General features: G+C 38.8%; 3 protein-coding genes across 10 annotated transcripts in view; 1 reads left to right on the top strand and 2 right to left on the bottom strand.

Moving 5' to 3' along the window:
* Positions 1-12,127, bottom strand: part of NKAIN (Sodium/potassium-transporting ATPase subunit beta-1-interacting protein) — a 60,958-nt gene extending 48,831 nt beyond the window's left edge. Inside the window, exon 1 of one of the 2 annotated variants that reach the window (XM_022073798.2) lies at positions 11,994-12,127. Coding sequence is in view for 1 of the 2 variants with exons in the window: in XM_022073797.2 (XP_021929489.2) it covers positions 11,594-11,599 (6 nt within the window). In the remaining variant the exon portion in view is untranslated. Of the gene's footprint in view, positions 1-11,593; positions 11,719-11,993 lie in introns of those variants that run through there. The other variant, XM_022073797.2, reaches the window with a different exon arrangement.
* Positions 6,176-13,636, top strand: LOC110834542 (gustatory and odorant receptor 24). The gene is made up of 6 exons (XM_087358527.1): positions 6,176-6,399; positions 7,771-8,031; positions 10,454-10,735; positions 11,230-11,301; positions 11,613-11,702; positions 11,970-13,636. Exons 1-6 carry the CDS (start codon positions 6,181-6,183, stop codon positions 12,090-12,092), a joined length of 1,047 nt encoding a protein of 348 aa, XP_087214653.1. The 5' UTR covers positions 6,176-6,180; the 3' UTR covers positions 12,093-13,636.
* LOC147874869 (uncharacterized) lies at positions 13,571-22,187 on the bottom strand. 7 transcript variants are annotated; one of them, XR_015537809.1, is made up of 5 exons: positions 21,264-22,187; positions 20,161-20,234; positions 19,969-20,035; positions 16,855-17,708; positions 13,571-16,697 (listed from the first exon to the last, which is right to left on the bottom strand). XR_015537809.1 is itself a non-coding variant. In XM_087358558.1 (2 exons), the coding sequence occupies exon 2, from the start codon at positions 17,659-17,661 to the stop codon at positions 16,906-16,908; it is 756 nt and encodes a 251-aa protein (XP_087214684.1). In that variant the 5' UTR covers positions 17,662-17,708; positions 21,264-22,187; the 3' UTR covers positions 13,571-16,905. The 7 variants fall into 7 exon arrangements, 1 of the variants encoding a protein (XP_087214684.1); XR_015537804.1 differs by lacking the exon at positions 19,969-20,035; XR_015537815.1 differs by lacking the exons at positions 19,969-20,035; positions 20,161-20,234 and having other exon boundaries at positions 13,571-15,677; positions 16,543-16,697.
* Positions 22,188-22,327: the final 140 nt, after the last annotated feature.

Raw genomic sequence — 22,327 nt, 5'->3', positions numbered from 1 at the left:
TTTAAGTAGTCTAACGTACTACCGTCACTAGGTGACAGAAATTTCAGAATCACAAAATATCCCAACGTTTACTACAATAATTTCACTTTTATTTAAAAATTGTTGTAATAAATATAAGTTTATGTGTAACTAATTTCATACAGTTGGAGAAGTATACATATATGGAGGGATACTACCAGATACTCACATTAGTTTAAACATTTCATCACAATGTCTCACATATGAAACATGTAGTCACTGTTTTAAATTGGAAAACGACACGACAACGCACTGCTATATAACCTAAAGATGGCTCATTAGCCATGCAGTTGATACGAATTTTTGGAGTGGATTTTAATATCCAACATGAATGTTTATTTAAAGGAATGGATAAATATTGGAATGATGGTTTTGTAAAAGGATTCTGTATGTGTGTAATGAGCAGTTGCAGAATTCAATAATGTAACTTCCTTACGTGTATGAACACAAGACAATTAGATTTATCATTGCACCTGTTCACAGGCTGACTTCTGGTATCTATGAATAACCTTTATCAGGCTAAGCGAGAACAATACCACAGCTAATTACATGATTCCATGACTCCCCCTCATTACTCCAAAAACAACATGTGTGTATTATTTATCTTAACACCATCAATAGAAACGAAATTCATTGTCTTTTGAAGAAAGTTATGACAATTCCTTCATATATTTCAGTCTATATGATGGAGTTAGCAAGAAATGTAAATTAATAATTATATTATTTATAAACCCACTTGTATCATTTTTGAATACGTTAAATTTGTCGAAGTTCCGCTCTATCACCGTCTTTATATTTACTGACATGTAACAACATAAATACAGCCACGGTGGTCTAGCGGTTAGAACGCTGACCTTGTAATCCTGGGGGGTCTCGGGTTCGATTCCCGGAGGTGCCCGAATTTATAACTTGTGTTGGGCAAGGCCGTGGTCTAGGCAACACGGAGTTTTCCTCCGTGGCATCCCAACAATTACTCCATTCACACACAGAAGAAGGCAATGGCAAACCACTTCTGGATCATCTGCCAAGAACGTATATGAACAGGTCCCAGTCCGAGAAGAGAAAAGGATGGAAGGATCCTGTTCATATGGACCTGTCGTCAGACAGAACACTAAATAATAATAAGATGAGGTGGTCTAGCGGTTAGAACGCTGGCCTTGTAATCCTGGGGGGTCTCGGGTTCGAATTTATAACTTGTGTTGGGCAAGGCCGTGGTCTAGGCAACACGGAGTTTTCCTCCGTGGCATCCCAACAATTACTCCATTCACACACAGAAGAAGGCAATGGCAAACCACTTCTGGATCATCTGCCAAGAACGTATATGAACAGGTCCCAGTCCGAGAAAAGGATGGAAGGATCCTGTTCATATGGACCTGTCGTCAGACAGAACACTAAATAAATAATAAATAATAACAACATAAATAAGGATCAGAGTATCAATCCATTTACGTTTTTGTAAATACGGACAGACATCCTGACTACAACAAAATAATCTGTAATCATATTCCCCACTGACAATGACACAAATGGCCGAGGTCAGAAGTTTTTGATTGTTTTTGTTTTGTGTGTGTGGGGGGTGGGGGGGGCGAAATCCCCGACTGTTACTTTTAGACAACTCATTCTTTTTATTGTCCCTATTTACAACACCTATCGATGTAAATAAAAAGGTAATGAACGTTGAGGACATTACCTTGGGTGAACAAAAATTGATTCGTGACTATGACAGAGACACACGCTCGAGGTTCATGGTATTTATTGTACAAAGCTGCCATTTACCTGGATTCATAGAGAAGTAAAACTGATTGTCCCGATAAAATATCCGTGTGTATGAGCCACGACAAGTGTGCAACAGCATTGTCACTGATCTGCTTTGTGATTGGATAAAAAATAATAGACTATATACAGGGCAATGAACACGTGTTAAGGGAACACTCAATACACAACGATAAAGTTAATAATTTTATACAGCTCACCTCGTAAAATCAAGTAGGCTTTTAAAATTAAGGGCACGTAGCTCGGATAAAAATAGCAAATATGTACAGAATTTTGTTCAGTAAGACCTTTTGGGAAAAAAAGAAAGTTGGAAAACTTTAAAATATATATGTGAGAATACAGGTTATGGAAATGTGAAATTGTTTAAAATGTTTTAACATCGTTTTACTCTTTTTATATCCTACTTAACGGTACTTATTAGTTCCATAATAAAAAGTAAAATAAAGTAAAGCTGTCTCACTTTTCGCCATTTAGGCGCTTGGGGGGAGAGGCTGTATAGTTTTCCACTCATTCTTGACGTCGGCACTAGATGGGGGTGAGTGGTCAGCATCACGCCCCGGCCGGCTTTACCCCCGGGAAAGGACCCCGGTACCTATTGTAGAGGAGGCTGGGTGGGCCCCAGAATCGGTCTGGAAGCAGAGGCTAGAGGAAAAAATCCTCTGCCCCCGTCGGGGATCGAACCCCGGTCGTCCAGCCCGTAGCCAGTGACTATACTGACAGCTACGTCGATCCATATTAGTTCCATAACGTCGAAGAAAACGGCCGTGACCTACTTTAAGGTTTACGTGGGAAGACAAACCACAAAAACCTTTGCTCGAAACGGCCTAGAGCGGGAGAGGTGATTGAGTGCGAGTCTTCACCTCGACTCTCGTCCACCGCCTACGGGCTTCGACAATTCCGAGTTCTGTTACCAGAAAGTTATTCGGTTGATAGTTAATTACCTTCAGAGTTCATAAGTACGACGCCCAGTCAGTTAATCAGTCCGGGTTGTTTACTTGGCTGAGTTTCTGCCTCGTATCGTAGCAATTTGAAGCCGGAATAGTCATTAGTGCCCAATCCCTGACGATGATGATATTTTTTGACTGTTGGTCTGTATAAACTACTACAGATTTTCAAAAAAAAAATTGTACCTTGATCGTGAATTTAAGACTGTTTTATCTAACATTACTTCCGCAGAAGTTTAATTAATTATTTAAGCCTCTGCGCCTGAATCCAGAGAGTGTTTACGTCGATATATTAAACCATATCAGTATTTATGCTGGTAAACTAAGCTCACGATCTACCTTGTGGCCAATATGTCGGCACGCTCTTTTAATAAGCACGAATTGCCGACAGACACGCGACCTGCAGACAAGAACACTGACAAACGTGGATAATAAGTCAGTTGTATCTCGGGCACGGTAAAAGTGTAACCTCGTAATAATTCCGCGGAGGTTTTTCTATAATCTCGTGACTTGCAAATAACATTAACAGTGAAACCTCGTTGTAACGCTTTTGCACGAAGTTTTGTTGAAATCGACGAGTAACAGTCAAATTTCAAAGAGACAAATTTTAGTTTAACCAATTATTTAAAAAAAAAACTGTGAACCTGATATTTTCAACACTTTTTAATTCAAAATTGCAGTTTAATTTTTTTAATAGATAAAATATGTTTCCTATTGCTCTCCCTTCGAACGTTTACTCCCAGAAGAGAGATTTTAAAACAAGCAAAATTAATTAAAATGGAACGGTAGACTTGCAGTTTTCTATCCATTGGTCAAAATACAAAAATAAAAAATCTTTTTAAAAACCTGAACATATGAAATCACATGGTAGGTCTTACATTTTATCACTATGTTTAACGTGAAATTAAATTAAAATAATTATTTCGATACTTCACCAATCCATTCGCTCCCAGTAAGGTTTCTGCAATGAGTAGCTAGCGATCTCGAAAATTCTCGTGTTCTTCAGTTTAATAAATCAAAATATTGAAATATATCGCTATTTTACAGAATTAATAGAGTTTCGTTTTAGAAGCTTATGAAATTTTGTACACTTAAAAGTAGTCACTCAAAATTCCGTGTTTTAAACTTTAGCGACTGGCGTTAAAAATTTAAACACTTAAGAAAAAATATATGTAATTATACTCAGCCCAAAACTTACAGTTTAAGTAACAGTCTTTGTCTCTGTTGCCACACGCGAAAATGTATTTCGGGAGTATAACAATTATTTATTTTAATCCGTCTGATCACAATATTTAAAATTTCTTATAATTAAGATAATAAAAATATCATTGATGTTCCATATCGATTGATCGATTTACATTTCGGAACATTTACACAACATGTTTCGGTTTTTATAAAACCATCATCAGGTGTAAAATATATCTAAGAACTTAAAACTCAATTATGATTTCTGTAGTTTTTTTGGTGATGTTTCATTACGTTTGTTTTTCCATTTTTGGGCGAAGGTGTTGTTTTTCTTAAATGTTATTAGATGTACATATCGGCCTGTAAGTAAATGAATGAAAGAAACACTAAAAGAATTTGAAAGAATTTATAAAAGAATTTAGAGAATAAAATGCAAAATATATAAATTATAGTTAGAAAGTATCAATAAAATAGAAATAAAAATAAAACATACCAAAGATGTAGGAGTGAGTGTAATTCACCGAGTGACATATGGTAGGTTGTGAATTCTTCCCTCCTATATGATAAAGAAGGAATTTCGAAGCGAATTTAAAACAGTGGCATTGATAGATTTGAACGTTGTCAGTAAACAGCTACACAAATTATCCTAGCTTAACATTTCCACAAAATACATCACAAACGAAACAAATACGAGGTGCGATCGGAAAGTTTCAAGACTGTGTCAATAGAGGGCGAACCGGATGTAGTACGAGCTTCTGCCGCTAGGGGGTGCGGCCTACATTCATAGTGAATCAGTGTGCCAGCCGGCATCATCGAATTAGCATTTGTTTCTTAGTTATGGGCGTTTTGGTAGTGCATTACACCGACCCTCCTGCGATTTCGGAATGGCGTGTGCATCAAATTTTGCCAAAGACTCGCCAAAACGGCTACGGAAACCTATGAAATGCTAAAGCAAGCATTTGGGGAGTCCGCAATGGGTCGTGCACAAACTTTTGTCTGGCATTCACGTTTTAAAAATGGCCGAACCTCTGTCGATGATGACGAGCGTTCTGGACGACCATCTTCGAGCACAACGCCCGAAAATGTTACGAAGATCGACGTCGTACCATCAACGACTTGTGCGACATTCTTGGGATAGGCTGTGGGACCTGTCAGCTGATTCTAAAGGAAGAACTCCACATGCGACGCATCATGACAACGCGCCAGGGCACATCGTCCTCAAAGTTCGGCAGTTTTTGGCCTCAAACACCATGGCCGTCATCCCGCACCCTCCTTATTCGCCGTGTGACTTCTTCCTCTTCCCAAAGATGAAGATTCAGCTAAAGGGAAGGAGATTTGAGACGATAGAAGAGATTCAGGCAGAATCGCAGATGGTGCTTGACAGGCTGACAAAGAAAGATTTCCAGGGATGCTTCCAGGCTTGGCAGCGGCGCTGGGATCGTTGTGTTCACTCCCAGGGGAACTACTTCGAGGGTGATGGATGAATTTAATACCTGAGATAAGTGTACGGGTTTTTATACGCGCAGTCTTGAAACTTTCCGATCGCACCTCGTACGTTCCGATCCGAACTTACAGTGACATGACGAAGACTCTGCAAATTGCACCAGTGACGTATTCCAATCGACACGCCACTCACAAACACGCGCAATTCTGTTTTCTTTGATAATAATAATACATCTTTTTATAAGAAGTCGCGGCTTTCGTCATTTTTTAAACCTGTTTAAACGTCATTATTTTATATTCTACAGCTGGATACAAATTTCTACAGGCGCGCACAGCGGAAGAACGTCTTCATTTTTTCGAATGGAACAAATAGTTGCCAAGGATGTCACAATGCGCTTGTGGGTGATGGGGAACAACAACGGTAGGCGTGGAGACACAAAGTTAACAGAGAGGGATCCATTCGGCTTGAGGAATCTTCCTATGGACGTCGCGAACTCAGAATCAGAGCAGCGTGATATCTTCTACACCAATATGGCGCCTGCCTTGGAGGTCCTGAGGGCTATGGGAGCTTTGCCGATTCAGACTCTTCGTGTCAACAGGAATTCTTATTCTGGTAACTAACAGGAGCCCTTAGCATTCGTACTCACCGCCGTGAGAACCTCAAATCATTGTCTTGTTTTGGTAATATTTATAAACTGGTTCTTTATTGAATGCAGCGTACACGTTAAGATCTGGTTCTACCATAAAAAGTATTTAGAAAATAATAAGTTTAAAAAAACCGATTAAATCTCCAGGCCTCAGACTGACCTCGCCGGTGATGCTGTGGTCTGCGTGCATGTACGCCGGACTGCTCACGGCTCTTTGGTTCGCCTACAGCCAGGGTTTCGTCACCACGCTTAACTCACAGTCCTTTGAGACCACGCTGATTGGCTACCTTGATCTCGCTTACCACCTCATCGACCTGGCGGTGCCTTTCAACAACTGGAGGGAGGCTCGGTTGGTCGCACAGTACATGGCGAGCTGGTCCGCCTTCCAGGTCAGGAACGAGTCAAAACACAAGACGACCTAAGATAGGATTTATGGCGGGCCCTTGTAAGCACGGTGACAAACCTTTGGGTTCCATCAATTGACTCTCTAAGCAATTATTAATTTCTCAATGAAGACTAGACTTATTTAATTTAACAGGTTTTATCTTCTATTTCCTTTAAAATATTATACGATAATTTATAATAACATATTAAATCAGATACCTAGTCTGTTAGAACATCTAATATACGAGGTGCGATCGGAAAGTTTCTAGACTGCGCCTATAAAAACCCGTACACTTATCTCAGGTATTAAATTAATCCATCACAATCGAAGTAGTTCCCCTGGGAGTGAACACAACGATCCCAGCGCCGCTGCCAACCCTGGAAGCATCCCTGGAAATCTTTCTTTGTCAGCCTGTCAAGCACCATCTGCGATTCTGCCTGAATCTCTTCTATCGTCTCAAATCTCCTTCCCTTTAGCTGAATTTTCATCTTTGGGAAGAGGAAGAAGTCACACGGAGCTTAGAAAGGAAGTTGGGGTCGGTTCTTGCAAGATCTTTGAGCTCCTGACAAACGAGAAGTCGATACTGCTTCTGGTCCTCAGACAGGATGCGTCGCATGTGGAGTTCTTCCTTTAGAATCAGCTGACAGGTCCCATAGCCTATCCCAACAATGTCGCACAAGTCGTTGATGGTACGACGTCGATCTTCGTGAATGGCCTGCCGAATCTTCGTAACATTTTCGGGCGTTGTGCTCGAAGATGGTCGTCCAGAACGCTCGTCATCATCGACAGAGGTTCGGCCATTTTTAAAACGTGAATGCCACACAAAAGTTTGCGGACTCCCCAAATGCTTGCTTTAGCATTTCATACGTTTCCGTAGCCGTTTTGGTGAGTCTTTGGCAAAATTTGATGCACACGCCATTCCGAAATCGCAGGAGGGTCGGTGTAATGCACTACCAAAACGCCCGTAACTAAGAAACAAATGCTAATTCGATGATGCCGGCTGGCACACTGATTCACTATGAATGTAGGCCGCACCCCTAAAGGCAGAAGCTCGTACTACATCCGGTTCGCCCGCTATTGACACAGTCTTGAAACTTTCCGATCGCACCTCGTATATATACGGTTTATTTTAAATATTTTTCGATGTGGAGGCGAGGCCTGGTAAAAATATTTCTCTTCAATTTTGTGTCCCGATCCCTGACATCAAAACGTTTGTAAAATTAATCGACCTTTACTCAGATATAAAGCCCCTAACTTAATACCGAGGGTTTGATAATGCGCTGTGTGGTCAGGGCGCGGATAAATGAGTATTAAGCAGAAAAGCCTTCGTATTTACTTTAAACGGAGGTCAAAAGTACGTACTTATGTGTTTCAGTCTCACTATCGCGTCGTGACGGGGCGCTCTCTGGAGGTGAACTTCAGGAGACGGGCCGTTGTGCTTACCGTTGTCTTGGTAATGGTAACATGTGGGCGTGAAACCATGTATCAGGTGCTGGAGAATAATTTGGACAACTACTTGGTACTACTCACGTATTGGTACCAGGCATTACTACGTGACACCATGGGTCTCACTTGGTACTTATTATGCTCTCTGCTGCAAAAGACTGCCCAGAGCCTGACCACTAGCTTCCAGAAGGTATTTTATTTATTTAGTGTTCTGTCTGACGACAGGTCCATATGAACAGGATCCTTCCATCCTTTTCTCTTCTCGGACTGGGACCTGTTCGTATACGTTCTTGGCAGATGATCCAGAAGTGGTTTGCCATTGCCTTCTTCTGTGTGTGAATGGAGTAATTGTTGGGATGCCACGGAGGAAAACTCCGTGTTGCCTAGACCACGGCCTTGCCCAACACAAGTTATAAATTCGAACCCGAGACCCCAGGATTACAAGGCCAGCGTTCTAACCGCTGGACCACCGTGGTTTAGTAGATGAAAATTATCTTCATAAAAAAACACGAAAATAGGTACAAGAGTAAAACTTAGATTTTAACTTGTGCAGGCAAATGAAGAAAACTTCAATCGATCCTTCAGAGACTTTTAGATGTCAGAGTCTGTAACCACGAGGAAAATATAAAGACAAGAAGTTACTTGGTTCGTGTCCTCCTAGCAAATATAAAAACACAAGGCACGAAATCCTCAGTTCGTAACCTCCCGTCAGCAGCGACAGACCCAAGTTTGAATGGTCGAAGCTCCCGCCACGGCAGACCCCCGTTGGCGTTAGCAAAATTCCCGTTACCATTTCCAGCGATGCCTTGCGTTTGCGCAGGACTCCGCCCTTAGTTGGCTTTTTGGTTGGTTGGTCCTCACTGCAGTCAGAGTGGCCTTGTGTGTCTTAAAATTTGGCTGCACGCGACAGAGACAAGCGACCGAGACAGGCGACAGAGTTACGAGACCGAGACTGGTCGCTTCCTGTCTGCTCTCTGTACAATCGTATGAAGTACAATTACGAGCGCGAGACAGAGACAAAGCACAGGAGACCGCTCTCTGACCAGTAGTGTCTCGCGACGGGCTCAGGCAGCACGTGTGTTGTTGAGTAAAATAATGGCAGAAATTACATTTACTGGTGACCAAGATGAGCAATTGGTAGAATTAGTAGCAGAAAATGATAAATGATTCTTTATTAACAGACAGAAAGATCCTTCTTCACGTCTGGATTTGAATATTGAACTCATAGGTTTTCTTTGTTTCTTTCACAACAAATAACACAGCAACACATCATCTTCTTCGAGTAACCTTTTTAGAAGCATTTGTGTACTCATTTTTCACAGAATATGTGCACGTATGTCTCAACAAAACAAAGAAAACAAACACTTTGCCGCATGTCTCGGTCGTCACCTCAAAAGTGTGTGGCGACAAGCTGCGATGTGTCCGTCTCTCGTCTCTGTCGCCTGCCTCGGTCGCTTGTCTCTGTCGCGTGCAGCCAAATTGTACCTTTAGTAGGAACTGCAGGTGGGCTGGGAAAAATCCTCCATAAATCTACCTTTCTTTTTCTTAGTAACAGTTGTGAAAGCATCCTGTTCAGTAATATTTATTGTCATGGATACAGACCTCATAGGGTTATTTCCTCATTTGTGACGTAATCGTGGCATCCTGGCACTGCAACCAGCTGATTACGGCGTCTGTTTGATCATTATGATTTACATTTTCAGAGGGTCCAATATGGCCAGTAATTACAACAAGGAGGTCCTTAATTTGGTATTTAATACCAGCATTGCTATTTTTTTAGATGTGCGAGATCTCCTCAGTAAATTTAGAAATCATTTCAGAAATCTGATTGACCATTAAGATGTACTGTCTTAATCTGTACACTAATATAATCCTTGTTACATACAGGGGGCAAAATTAATCGCCCCTCTGTAAAAAAAAAAAAAAATCTTCGTGGTATCGGATGCAATCTCATCAGTCCTAGATGTCTTCAGAAACCTGGCGCAGGCATCACAAATGCACAATGATCTCCAAGACGCGGTAAATATTGCAAAATCAGTGAGATCAACCTTCGGACAACCACAGTTAAATCGGATATCACAACTTTCATAGAAAGGCTTTCCGCAAACAGAACATAAATTCTTACTGAATACTGTAAGAGGCCAGTAGGATTAACATAACAGTAACTACAAAAAAATGGAATAAAAATCTGAAAAAGAACATCGTTTAATATCTGGTAAAAATCTGATAAAAATTTACGCTGGCGTAATGTATGAAAAATTGTATTTTGAATTATTTATCGTTATGAAGCTTTATATAATTATATACACCTGAGAATGGTTCTTTTAGGAACTGAAACATGTCGTGAAACATGAAAAATGATGGTCTAATGTAAATAGAACATTTCGATAAAGAACATCATTTAATATTTTAAATATTTTAAATGTTGAAATATTTTAATATTTAATAAGAATTTATTGTGATTATACGGACAAGGTTTAATATATACAAAGAACAAGCCCGCTCACCTAAAGCCAGAAATAATTTATTTATTTCAATAGTAACAATTCTGAATAACTTGCAGAACCACACATGCTCCGTCGAATATAGCGGTTAATATATTGGTGATACAGGACGTTGACACTGCGGTTCGCCCCTCGCTGGTGATAGCGCGGTACAACACGCTGTGGCTACAGTTGAGTCGCGTGGCGCGTCAGACCGGCATAGCCATGTGTTATACCTACGGCTTCTACGTGCTGTACCTGTTCCTGATGACCACCGTCTCCATGTACGGCCTCATCTCCTGCCTGGAGCAGGGAATCGAGCAGCGCGTTATCTACCTGGCCGGCGACAGCCTGATCACGGGCACCGAACTCTTCATCGTCTGCGACGGCGCGAATTCCGTTACCCGGGAGGTAAGTGCATTGAGTGAGTTACCCGGGAGATCACTTTAATTACTTAACTCCGACCTACGAGATAATTCCGCTTAAATTAGTAAAATATGCGGGCAAATTCTAAACGCGTAGGCTGTCTAGTTATTTACACGATCATTCAAAATTCAGTTCAATAATTAATTATTAACCCTTTGAAGCCGAAGCTCGTCTAAATATTATTTAATAAATCGGTCCGTACCGCGAAGAAAACACCACACTTCACCATTACTACGATCAACTGGTTAACGCTGTTTAAGGAAGTAATCGCTGTTTACACTGAGAACAATACGAAACCCATATATACAAAACGCAGAGTTATTAACTGTGTGAAGCAGGTGGTACATATAATTACCACTGGGTCTTAAAGGGTTAAAGCTAGTGAGCCAATTCCAGCAGGTAACAAGTAAAACAAAGCGAAGGTAAATAACTTTCTTTGCTTGTTACTCGGAATACATCAGTTATCCTTCTGTTTACAGGTGGGACTCACATTCCAAGGCAAGCTCTTGGACATCAGAAATGCACCAATAAGCGACAAGGTGGAAAAGGAGGTAGTCTCATTCTGTACAAAGAATTTGATTATCAGTTGGCGATAACATTGCTTCAAGACGTATACTTCAAAAAATTCAAACTTTCTTAATAAACTTCATATGTTGGGCGCCATTTATACAGGAATGTTCTCCCGACACGTAAACAAATATTTCCACTTAAATATAGAGCACTGATCATTAAAAAAGATAAAGGTTAAATGTGCACAAGGCCTTGATTCTCTAGACAAGCCAAAGTTATGTTTATCAAACACGAGAAAAACTATTTTTTGTAAACAAGTGAACAAAATCCTACCGTCATCGCTGTGTTGCAGGTTGATGCCTTCTTGAGAGCAATCGAATTGCGTCCTCCGGAAATCAATTTTGGAGGTTACGTCACCGTGAACAGAGGAATGCTGTTATCCGTAAGTTAAATTCCACTAGTTCTCCCGTCATGGTTCATTTTAACTAAAGCACGGAGCACAGCACTGCTTCCGTTCAGCACAGTAGCGTGTTATCAGTCACCATCAGCACAGATATTAAGAGTCGATACAAATTTTCATAAAAAAAACTATCAGTGTTGACGATCGAATAATATTGCACGTAGACACCACAAGGTGGCGTGAATAGTTGCCACATTTATTATCATGGTAGTGAGCACTGTGAATATGATTAATATGACTGTTTTTCAGCTGGGATCTATGATGGTAACGTACCTCGTGGTATTGCTGCAGCTCGACTTGTCCAAACCACAGATTCTTAGAGACGCCGTAAATGTAACCTCACCAACGACCACTGACGATGTTTCAGCTTAACTCCCATCACGCCAGTGTAGTGGGCAGACAGCTGCGATTGTCATTGTTTTCCCAAGATGTCAACAGTTTGGAAGGAAAATCAAAGAACAGTCAAGATATTTATGGATGCTACTCGCAAAACTTGGACGAATCCGCTGTTACATAAACTGCCACTTGGTGTATGTGCGCGTGCGCGCGCGTCACTTTGCAGATAGCCATGAACCGCACAGTGCGACTAGTTTTTCATGCCAATAGCGTTAAATCATCGATTCCTATGTTGCCATCTAAAGTAATTAAAGTATAAAGCTATATTCTTATCAGCATCGAAACTGCGCGATATGATTTCAGTAAATCTGATCGAAATGTTTCTCAGAAGATCTAAAAGTACTCGTATTATCTTTCGATACCTATCGATATAGAAAATCGATACTCTGCTTTCCACTACTCGTATTTCATCTCCCCTCTCGCGCGTCACCCTCAGGTCTTGTTTACTTAGTTTGCTAAGTGCGCTACATAAAACTACCCATAACCTTATCATAATTTCATCAGATCGATCCATTTGTAACATTAATGTTTCATATTGTTCTCACTGACAACATCTGAAAGGCCAAGAAAATACCCGTAAGCAAAATACGATCTCTATTAAAGACGTCAAAGTGCCTACAGACACCCACAGCACAAACACATTTGGCTGAGAGACTGACCTTGGAGTTACAATGCACAAATCTAACATGGAGACCAGCTATGCTCACTGTAGTGTCTGTCTCCAGTGGATTCACACAAATGTAGGTATGCTTTCATGAATTAGTCCACAACCACTTACTTCCATATCACCCAACTTCTGTCCACTTTAATGGTTCCCTGGTCTTGCCTACACAAACACAATGGCTCAGAGGCCGATCACCTCTTATCGAATGGCTACTTGGGATGCTTCAACAGAGGTAGGTATGTCAGGAGTCAATCTTAATCACTCACTTCATCTAGCGCTAACCCAGAGCTAAAGCACCACACACTGAAAATGTAGGCACAATGTTCCACCTAGTATTAATTCTGGCTTTAGATCGAAAGTGAGAGGTTAACCTCACATTCTGAGGAAAGATCCTTTAATATCAATTAGAAAGGAGCTCCAGTCAGGAAATGAACCACAGCTGTCCAGATTGTGGCCAATAATATTTTCTGTCTCCAGAACAAACACACAATGCTGACCACATAAGAGTCCCGATAAAAGATTATTTGAAGCGTTTGGTGTTAGTGACCTTTCAAGTGCAAACAGTTTTGTTTGTATGCATGATTTTATATTCTAATACACTGCACGATATGCAAGGTTTTAAGATGTCATACACACTTAAATACAAGGAAACTGTGCATCCAGACACACTTTTCCAGGATAATGGGGCACGACAAGAAATTAAGGGCTAGACCCACATATATTTACTTGACAACCTAAGAATATATTAAATCCAACATCAGAATAAAAAAGAAACAAATAATTACAACTATTGACATTGGCACAAATACATTATTTATTAACAAATACATGCAGAATTAAAATATAAGAAATTACATTTCATAAGTTATCTCCATCGTGAGCAATTTTTGCTCCTGTTATCACAGAATTCTGCCGCACCTGAGGTCAGCAAAATAAAATAAATTCTTCCAAAGTAGAAACTTTTGTAACACACATTCCCTTTATTCTCATTAGAATAAAGAAGTGTGTATGTTTCTTGTACTGTTATATGATGTCCATACATTAAAAACATTTAATCAGTCTGAAAGTTGAAGTCCATTTGCATGCTTCATCTGAAGAAATAACCAGAGAATTTTGGTCAAATCTGATATTTGAGTCCAGGCAAAATGGGCAACCTTCATGTGTTTACAGAGGGTCCAGCTTTTATAAACTACTGGGCCCAGAGAATGTTTAAATGAAAATCAATGGCCTATATAGAAGCCAAGTTAAAACATCTTAATTGCTTCTCTACCAAGCCACAAAGATGCAAAATTCTATTCTGAAATATTAATAAAAGTCTAATTTCATTATGAAATTTACAACTATATTTCATCCAGGAAACATTTTTGCTCATTCTATAGTTTCTGATTATAAATTCAAAATTCTATTCCGAAATATTAATAAAAGTGTAATTTCATTATGCAATTTACAACTATATTTCATCCAGGAAATTTTTTTGTTCATTCTATAGTTTCTGATTATAAATTCAAAATTCTATTCCGAAATATTAATAAAAGTGTAATTTCATTATGCAATTTACAACTATATTTCATCCAGGAAAATTTTTTTGTTCATTCTATAGTTTCTGATTATAAATTCAAAATTCTATTCCGAAATATTAATAAAAGTCTAATTTCATTATGCAATTTACAACTATATTTCATCCAGGAAAAATTTTTGCTCATTCTATAGTTTCTAATCAAAAAATTCATAAAACTTCACTGGAAAATCTTGCACAGGCCTATGGTGATAAAATAAATGATGCAAGGTACAAAAATTGTTATAAATTACCAATACCACAACATAAATTCCTCGTTACCCTTTACGGCGCAGAGTTGAGTGGATGTAAACTTCTCTGCCAGAGAAGCAAATCTCCGCAGGCTTCTACAAGCCTCTGACTGAAATAAAGTAACCACTGACGAAGGATCATCACCTTGACTAGCGTAATATAAGAAAATACAACTAAGGCTATAAATGAAAGCAGAGGTAATTTAATTTGTACTTTCTGCGTATCATTCAATGTCATATTTGTCTGTAATTTCAGAACAGAAATTTTTATAATAATTATGTGACTACTCCATCATGCAGTATCTTCTTTGGGAAGTTCATATTTGGTTACCTAATCAATACATTTCATGTTGCTATAGAAATCAAAGGCCCATCATTATCTTCACACAACCATATGCTAAACCAAGTTCATATATTCACAATCATTTTCATTAAGATAAATTGTCCATATTGTTCCTTCACACATTCCTCTCTAAATGTGCTTGATGTCAGTGTCGTATTGAAGATTTCTGTCTTCTGGGTTGTTGTGCCGTGTAGTAGAAGACAGAAATATTCATACTCACCGCCGTGAAAACCTCAAATAATACGCAGTGTTGTATTATTTTTTGACGTAAATACGTCTATATTTTCGGGTCAGTGTCATTCAGCAAAAAGTGGAACGAAAAAGTGTAACTTCATTGTTATGTTACCTAGGAAACGTCATCTGTTTACTCGGCATTGTTGTTACCTATAAAACATTTCATTACATTACCTTACCTTACATTACTTTACATTAAATTCATCTACCACAGAGCCATCTTAAGCGTAACTAATTCAAGTTAAATAAGCAAAGTCTTAATCAAACTTTACGCTATTGTAAAGCATGTATAAAGGAAATATTTAGAATAAAGCCAATATATAAACTTCCTCTCCGTATAGACGTATTTACGTCAAATTCTCCGGAACCGTGGTTCCACTGACAACTTTTATTCTTTTTACTTTATCCATTGCCAGTTTATTAAAATCATCAGATCACAACACTTGGAAGGATAGATCTTCTTGTGTCTTCAGTGTCAAAAGGAGCGAGGACAGAACATTTATTCCATCGGACCCTGCAAGACAAGCGACACTCAATCTGTGGTCAGATCTACTGAACCCAATGGAACAGGTGCCCCATTTCTGGCACCTGTAGATGAAGATCCATTCTTTGAAACCTTGTAGTTTGATAATTTTAACCAACTGATGGCAGCTTAAGTTGAAACCAATAAAATCAGTAATTCCTACTCGTTTCAACTACATAAATATCTTTGGTCCATGTTAGTTTCACATTCTGAACATCTTAACCTCTTTGAACTAATTACACTAACATCAGGTGAACTGTAGAGAGTATGAACCTCTTCATTATGCAGTTTCCTCCAACCTCCTCTTACTTATTGTTTTCTAGAGCCTAATATTCGCAGAACGCTGTTCTCAAAAACCACCAATTTAAGATTTGCTCAGAGTGAGACTTCAAGATTCATAAAGGTACAAAACAACATTCCATTTATCTTTAGAATTTTATAATCAGAGAAAATATTACAATAAAATGTTCATCAGGGATTCTAATTTAAATGTATAATCTGTTAAATGTTTATGCATTATTTTCTTTTAAGTGCGTCTGAGCGTTCATCCATCCATGAGCATATTTTATATCTGGAAATTTTAGATGGATTTCAATGTAATTTGGTGCTGGTACTAAACTTTTTGTTGGGTAAATTAAAATATAGTAACTTTTCTGTGTGCATATTATAAATTATATTGCACAAAGAACCTCTCAGTCTCTGCAGATGTAAAAAATAACAAGTGAATTTATTAACATCACACGGAACAAAATGATCCTCAAGATTACATCTAAACTTCTTAACCCTTCAATCTGATCACATGACTTTTGTACTATGTTGATACAAATTCCTTAAAGGTTCTGTAATAATCACACACCTGACTTGCTGGTTTAATGATGATCATCTGTGATGCTTTAGGTCAGAGGAAACAAAGGCTTGAATTTGGACTGCAACTCAAGGAAACTGGCTTTCTAGTGTTTAGCCTCTCACCTTGACAGCAGTTTCATGCATGAAACCTGTATCAGGATACTGCTGCAAAGACACAGAGACCAAGAGATGGCAATATCAAAACCAATTCCCATCTCATTATAACCTCCAAACAAACATTAGTTTTGTTTATTTTTTTTAATGCTGAGTTGAGGAGATGCAATTTATTTGCATTTCCCATCACTCTGAAGCCACTTCTCACCTTCATCACACGCGGGCAGCTGCTTGTAGAAATATTAATCCACAAGTGGTGTCACAGCTCCTCAGAGTCGGCCTCGAGGTCAGCAGTTTCTCCTTCCACGACCATGCTTTTCTTGGTGCTGACTGTGCGAGCTATAAACAGAGCGCTTTTCATGGCCGTGCCTGCCACCACTGGGTTCACGACCAGGGGGATCCGTGAAGATTCCAGTCCAAACCCCGAGAGACCCAGAGATCCCCATGGGCGCAATGTCGCCACGGTCGTGGAAAACCATCGTTTGGATTCGCCCCTGCTCAGGTTAACCTTCCCATCCTTGAGGGTATATATCCCGTTCGTAGGATACAGTATAAGGCATTGCGGCAGTTTGTTCTGCTTGAGGAAGTGTTGCCAACTTCTGAACATGTAACAGTTAGAATCAAAGAAGCGGTGGTTACATACCTCATCTGCATAATCGTACTTCAGCACACGAATTAAGGGTACGGTGAATCTGTCTTTAACGCTTTTTGCACTCACAAAAACACACGATATCTTCACTTGTCCGAAATTAGCATATTTTCTCGTTTTCCTAACAATCATATCGCAGAGTTTCGTTATGGTTTTCACTTGTTTCTTCTTGTAGCCGCTAAACTTGTTTGTATTTTGTTGTTCAGGTGGACCAAATAGAGCCAAACCGACTCTTGCTTCCAGAAGAGTACGTTCGGACTGAAGAAACACGTCCCATTTCCGGTTTCCCCAGGTCTCACAGAATCTCTGCTGAGCCTCTCGGGCCGCGAGCTCCCATGCCAAGGTCTCTTCGTCTTCCCAATTCATCTTAGTTTCCGAAGACAGTGACAAACCTCGTCTGAGTCCAAAGATGTCTGCAAGAAACGAAACGCAGATGAATTAATTAGGATTCCCTATCACGTCTCACATTCTCCAAAGAACGATTCCTTGTTTAATAGCGTACTCTCAGTCCGTACGTAGGGAATGAAAACAAGAAAGAAATTGAAGAAACTAGTTAAAAATATATATTAAATTTTGTCCGTCTAATCACAATAAATTCTTATTAAATATCAAAATATTACAATAATTAACATTTAAAATATTAAATCATGTTCTTTATCGAAATATTCGATTTACATTAGACCATCATTTTTCATGTTTCAGTTCCTAAAAGAACCATCCTCAGGTGTATATAATTATATAAAGCTTCAAAACGATAAATAATTCAAATACAATTTTCATACATTACGCTGGCCAGAAGGCGCATGCGCAAGGAAGCTCTGACTGTGCAGTACAGGGAAGGCGCATGCGCAGAAAGACCGCGCGTGTTTCTGTCACGTAGGACACAACAAGCGATTCCCTTACGTCATATGACACCCCATGCTGCTTATGCAGCTCGCACAGCTCGATTCTTAACGCTTACCTAGGACATTGCCTTAATGCTAGCCTAACCCGTAAGACAGCTCTGGTCGACGGTCGCTGTTGTGTTACGAAGGGTTCAGCTCGGTGTTCCTTTGGATGAATAAGTAACGCGTACAAGGTTTTCTTTTCAAAACGAAAATATTACCAAAACAAGGGCGGAATAGTATATTTTTACATCAGCTATACACAAAGTTTGCGAATTTTACGTTTTCTGTACTGTCTCATATATTCTGCGTTATGGAGTCTTTTAGCTTCAATGTCATCCATCTTGTACATAGTATGACGCAACAAACTAACGCAACAACAGATTATTTAATAATTATTATATAAGATAAGTACCTCTGATATTGTAAAACGTTTTTAACAGCACAAAATTATCTAATCTACGACGCACTTCTACACATCTCAGCTCTTTCCGCAATAACGAAAGCGGATTGTTGACGACAGTAATTAAACACAACAATTCCGAATAAACAGATGATATTTCCTTACACTTTTTCGTTATACTTTTTTGTGGAATGACCCTTCAATATATATACGTATTTACGTCAAAAATGGCTACCTGACAACAGAAAACACGATTGTTAATGTCGTCAGTATTTGACAGTAACTATCTCCTATAAGCAACTCCTCAGCACGTCGAACGTCAAATTGAAAACTAGGGCGTGTCTTACCGATGACAACTTGAACGGATGGTATACGAATCCCAATAGAATTAAAAATTACGAAAAAATACTCTCATAACGAGTGTTAAATATGTTACTAATGGCTGATTTTAGTAAAGAAAATTACTGAGCAATACCTGAACCTTTCTACAATAATAAGTCCAATTTAGTGGCATGTTTAATAAAATTCTACGTCGTTTCAACAAATTAGCCCGACTTGTATGTAACTTTACGACAGCGCGAATGTAAAAAAAGGACTGGAAAAGTTTGGGAATCCCTGTGAAAAAAGACTGGAAGTAATCTTTAAACATTACAGACGTTCATTCAAACAAAACAGTCATGGATGACCAATAAATTCTTATATCGGTCAGTTTACTAACAGCAGTAATTGATTACACAGTCGGTGACTGAGCGGATCAATCTCTCCTTGTTTCTGGGATTGTTCCACACATACTCTCGTTAGTAAAAACGTTATATTTAAAAGTTTGTAATTTAAAAGTGAAACTGTTCAGTATGTGGCATCACTGTGCCTCATCTAGTGACAAAACGGCAACCATGTGGGTTGTTCCATTACCTCACCTGTCCATGAAACTTTCTAGAATCAAAACATCACAGGATGCTGAGTCAGAACTATGAGTCTCTGCATCACTCAAGGGCGTCTGCTGGAAGCCAGCCTCACACTAACTGTATCTAGAATATAGGTTGCCTATATTCTTTAAATTATTGCATCTCTTTAGACAGGAGAAAAAACATTTACTCCTATAAATATTCCATAAAAGGCCTAAGTTACAATCCTGGAATCGAAGCGTGGCCGTTAGCATATAAATCGTAAATAATGGCTGGCTCTTAAATAGTACCTTTGTACGAGAACACAAGTTTCAAATGCAAGCTTCCTAGATACTTATTTGACTTATTCATTTAATGATTCTGTTCATACCAGTATCTGGCAGCACACAATGTCTCACCTCCCTCCACAATTTTGTGAAGGAACCTTTATATTTTTTATTTTCCGCAGTAAATATTTTCAAAATTCATGAACTCAACTTACTTCATGGAGTAAAGTATTTCGACAAGTATTTCCTTTTTTCAACTTCTCGAGGTGTTCAAAAAGTAACCTGTTCACAGAAACACTATGAAAGATTGCATATACAAATAAGAAAATTATATTTCCGTCAATGACATATGAAGGATTAACTAACTTGACATTGGCGCAACCTACATACGTATAGTTTTCACTCACAATGATGTCATCGGATGACTGTTCCCAGAAAACACTCCCGTGTCATCACTCCTTGTTGATACAGCCTTCAAAACCTGGTGCAGTGCAACAGATTTTATTTTATAACAGAAATCATCACGGCTATAAAAAAAGCTCAAATTGGCAGTTCATGGCAATTAATTACACTCATGATGAAATAAGGATTAACTCTGAACACGCACGCTACAGCACACTTTGTAATTTCCTTTCCACATAAAAATGTACAGCATATACTCCTTGACCTAGGTGTGGATTTGAGGATAATTAGGACGGATCGTAGACAAATAGGATTCCGAGAATGTGGAATTTCTTGATAAACTGTTAATACTACCTTCTCAATAAATTTGCTTTATGGAGTCAGTTAAACACAAAGAATGATATTCATGAAACGCGTGAGATATTATGTTCTCACAGCGGTTCAAATGTTGAACGTGTTCTTCTGGGTTGTGACGTCATGTGGTATTGTAAGTGTTACCACCTCATAATGTTTTCCGAACGAATTTCAGTTCTTTGTATCCTGCTCTGTGCACACAACTTTCACACCCATATACAAAGGCTCGCATAGCCATTGTCTTATAAAATGTCAACCTCGTTTCCGTCCTTAGTAAAGGCAACGTCCTAAGGGAGACAACCCCATCATAAAATCAGAGTGCTTAAAGGTGGCATTCCCACCATATGACTTAGCTCTGGTCTGGTATCCCACACGAAATAAATAAATTATACTAAGAATATTCACAATATACATCCGGATATGCACTGTATCACACTATATACTAAAAACCTGCAACTAAAAATCAAAGCACGTACAAATAATTGAATCAGTATCGCAAATAAAACACCATCACAAAGATCAATTGATAAATGCTAATTGAGGAACTAAAAATCAAAGCACGTACAAATACTTTAGACCGCACCGCAAATGAAACACCACCACAAAGATCAATTGATAAATATTATTTGAGGAAATAATCCCTGCCTTACGCTGAAAATAATACAAAATGTAGTCTCTCGCTGTAGTTACAGCTGCTGATACAAACGGCTCCAAGGAGTTAAACAACAACGTTCATTCAATACTGATCGCTTACCTTACACATCACAGACCTTCTCACCATGACAGTTACGAAATGACTATGCACCACGATCATACCACTTGCTACTGCACCTGTCATAAGACAATCCTGTGCGAGTAAGCCCCATCGTACTCGTCAAATGTATGACATCACGGCAGGTTATGAACCAGCGGAAGAGAACACAAGTCGCCTTGATTCATTCAATGTACCGTTCGCACAACCCCGCGTCTTCCGATATGAAAAACTCTTCTTACTGACCACATGGGCTTCGAATAATTCACTGAATATACGATTTTTATTTCCCCACACAGAATTAAACATTTAATCTTGGTAATGGAGTTGCATCGCGTTTTCTTCAAGGTGGAAAACGTGTTTTAAAATATTATTTAAATTAGCTCCTGCTTCAGTAGGTTAAAGTACCTCCGTTGTTGATGGGTTCATTGTAACAGTTATTTTTAAAACATCCAGCCCTATCTGAATATTTAATATTAGTAATATAAGTAACTAAACATAAATAAATTATTAAAGAATGTTACAGTGTGGTAATGTATAAACATTTGCCACAATATATTATTATTAAAGCACTAACTTGAAGCATTAAAAAATGGATTTCATTTATAACCTGTCAACCTACAAGTCAATAAGAAAGGGTTAATGAGTCCCTGGACTTATAAAGGTTGAGGAACTCTTAGCATGTGGTGCTATCAGCACAATTAAATTTTAATTTCACTGTTTTACTACATCAGAAGGATGCTGACCTTATCTTCATATGGTGGATTCTCCTTTCACATGATGCTTTGAGAGTGACACAGAAATATAACAAATGCATAGCAGATAAAATGCCACTAATGCAAGAAGACCCAGCCACTGTATCATAAAAATTAACCTGATGTTGAGGAAATGTGATAAGCAAGTTTTGTAAGGCTAAATCATCACTGATATCAATATTCTCATAAAGGACACTGGGTCATTTAATGCAAACAATTCAAAATAGAAAAAGCAACTCGCATGGGACAATTGTGCAATTCACTTCACCTATAAATGGAAGGTTTAATGAAGGTATGTGACTTTTTGATATT

This window comes from Zootermopsis nevadensis, unplaced genomic scaffold (assembly GCF_977971745.1).
Source record: "Zootermopsis nevadensis isolate Lab colony 2312 unplaced genomic scaffold, Znev_1.0 Znev_ptg000003l, whole genome shotgun sequence".
Taxonomy (NCBI): domain Eukaryota; kingdom Metazoa; phylum Arthropoda; class Insecta; order Blattodea; family Termopsidae; genus Zootermopsis; species Zootermopsis nevadensis.
This window is presented reverse-complemented; position numbering and strand designations above follow the sequence as displayed.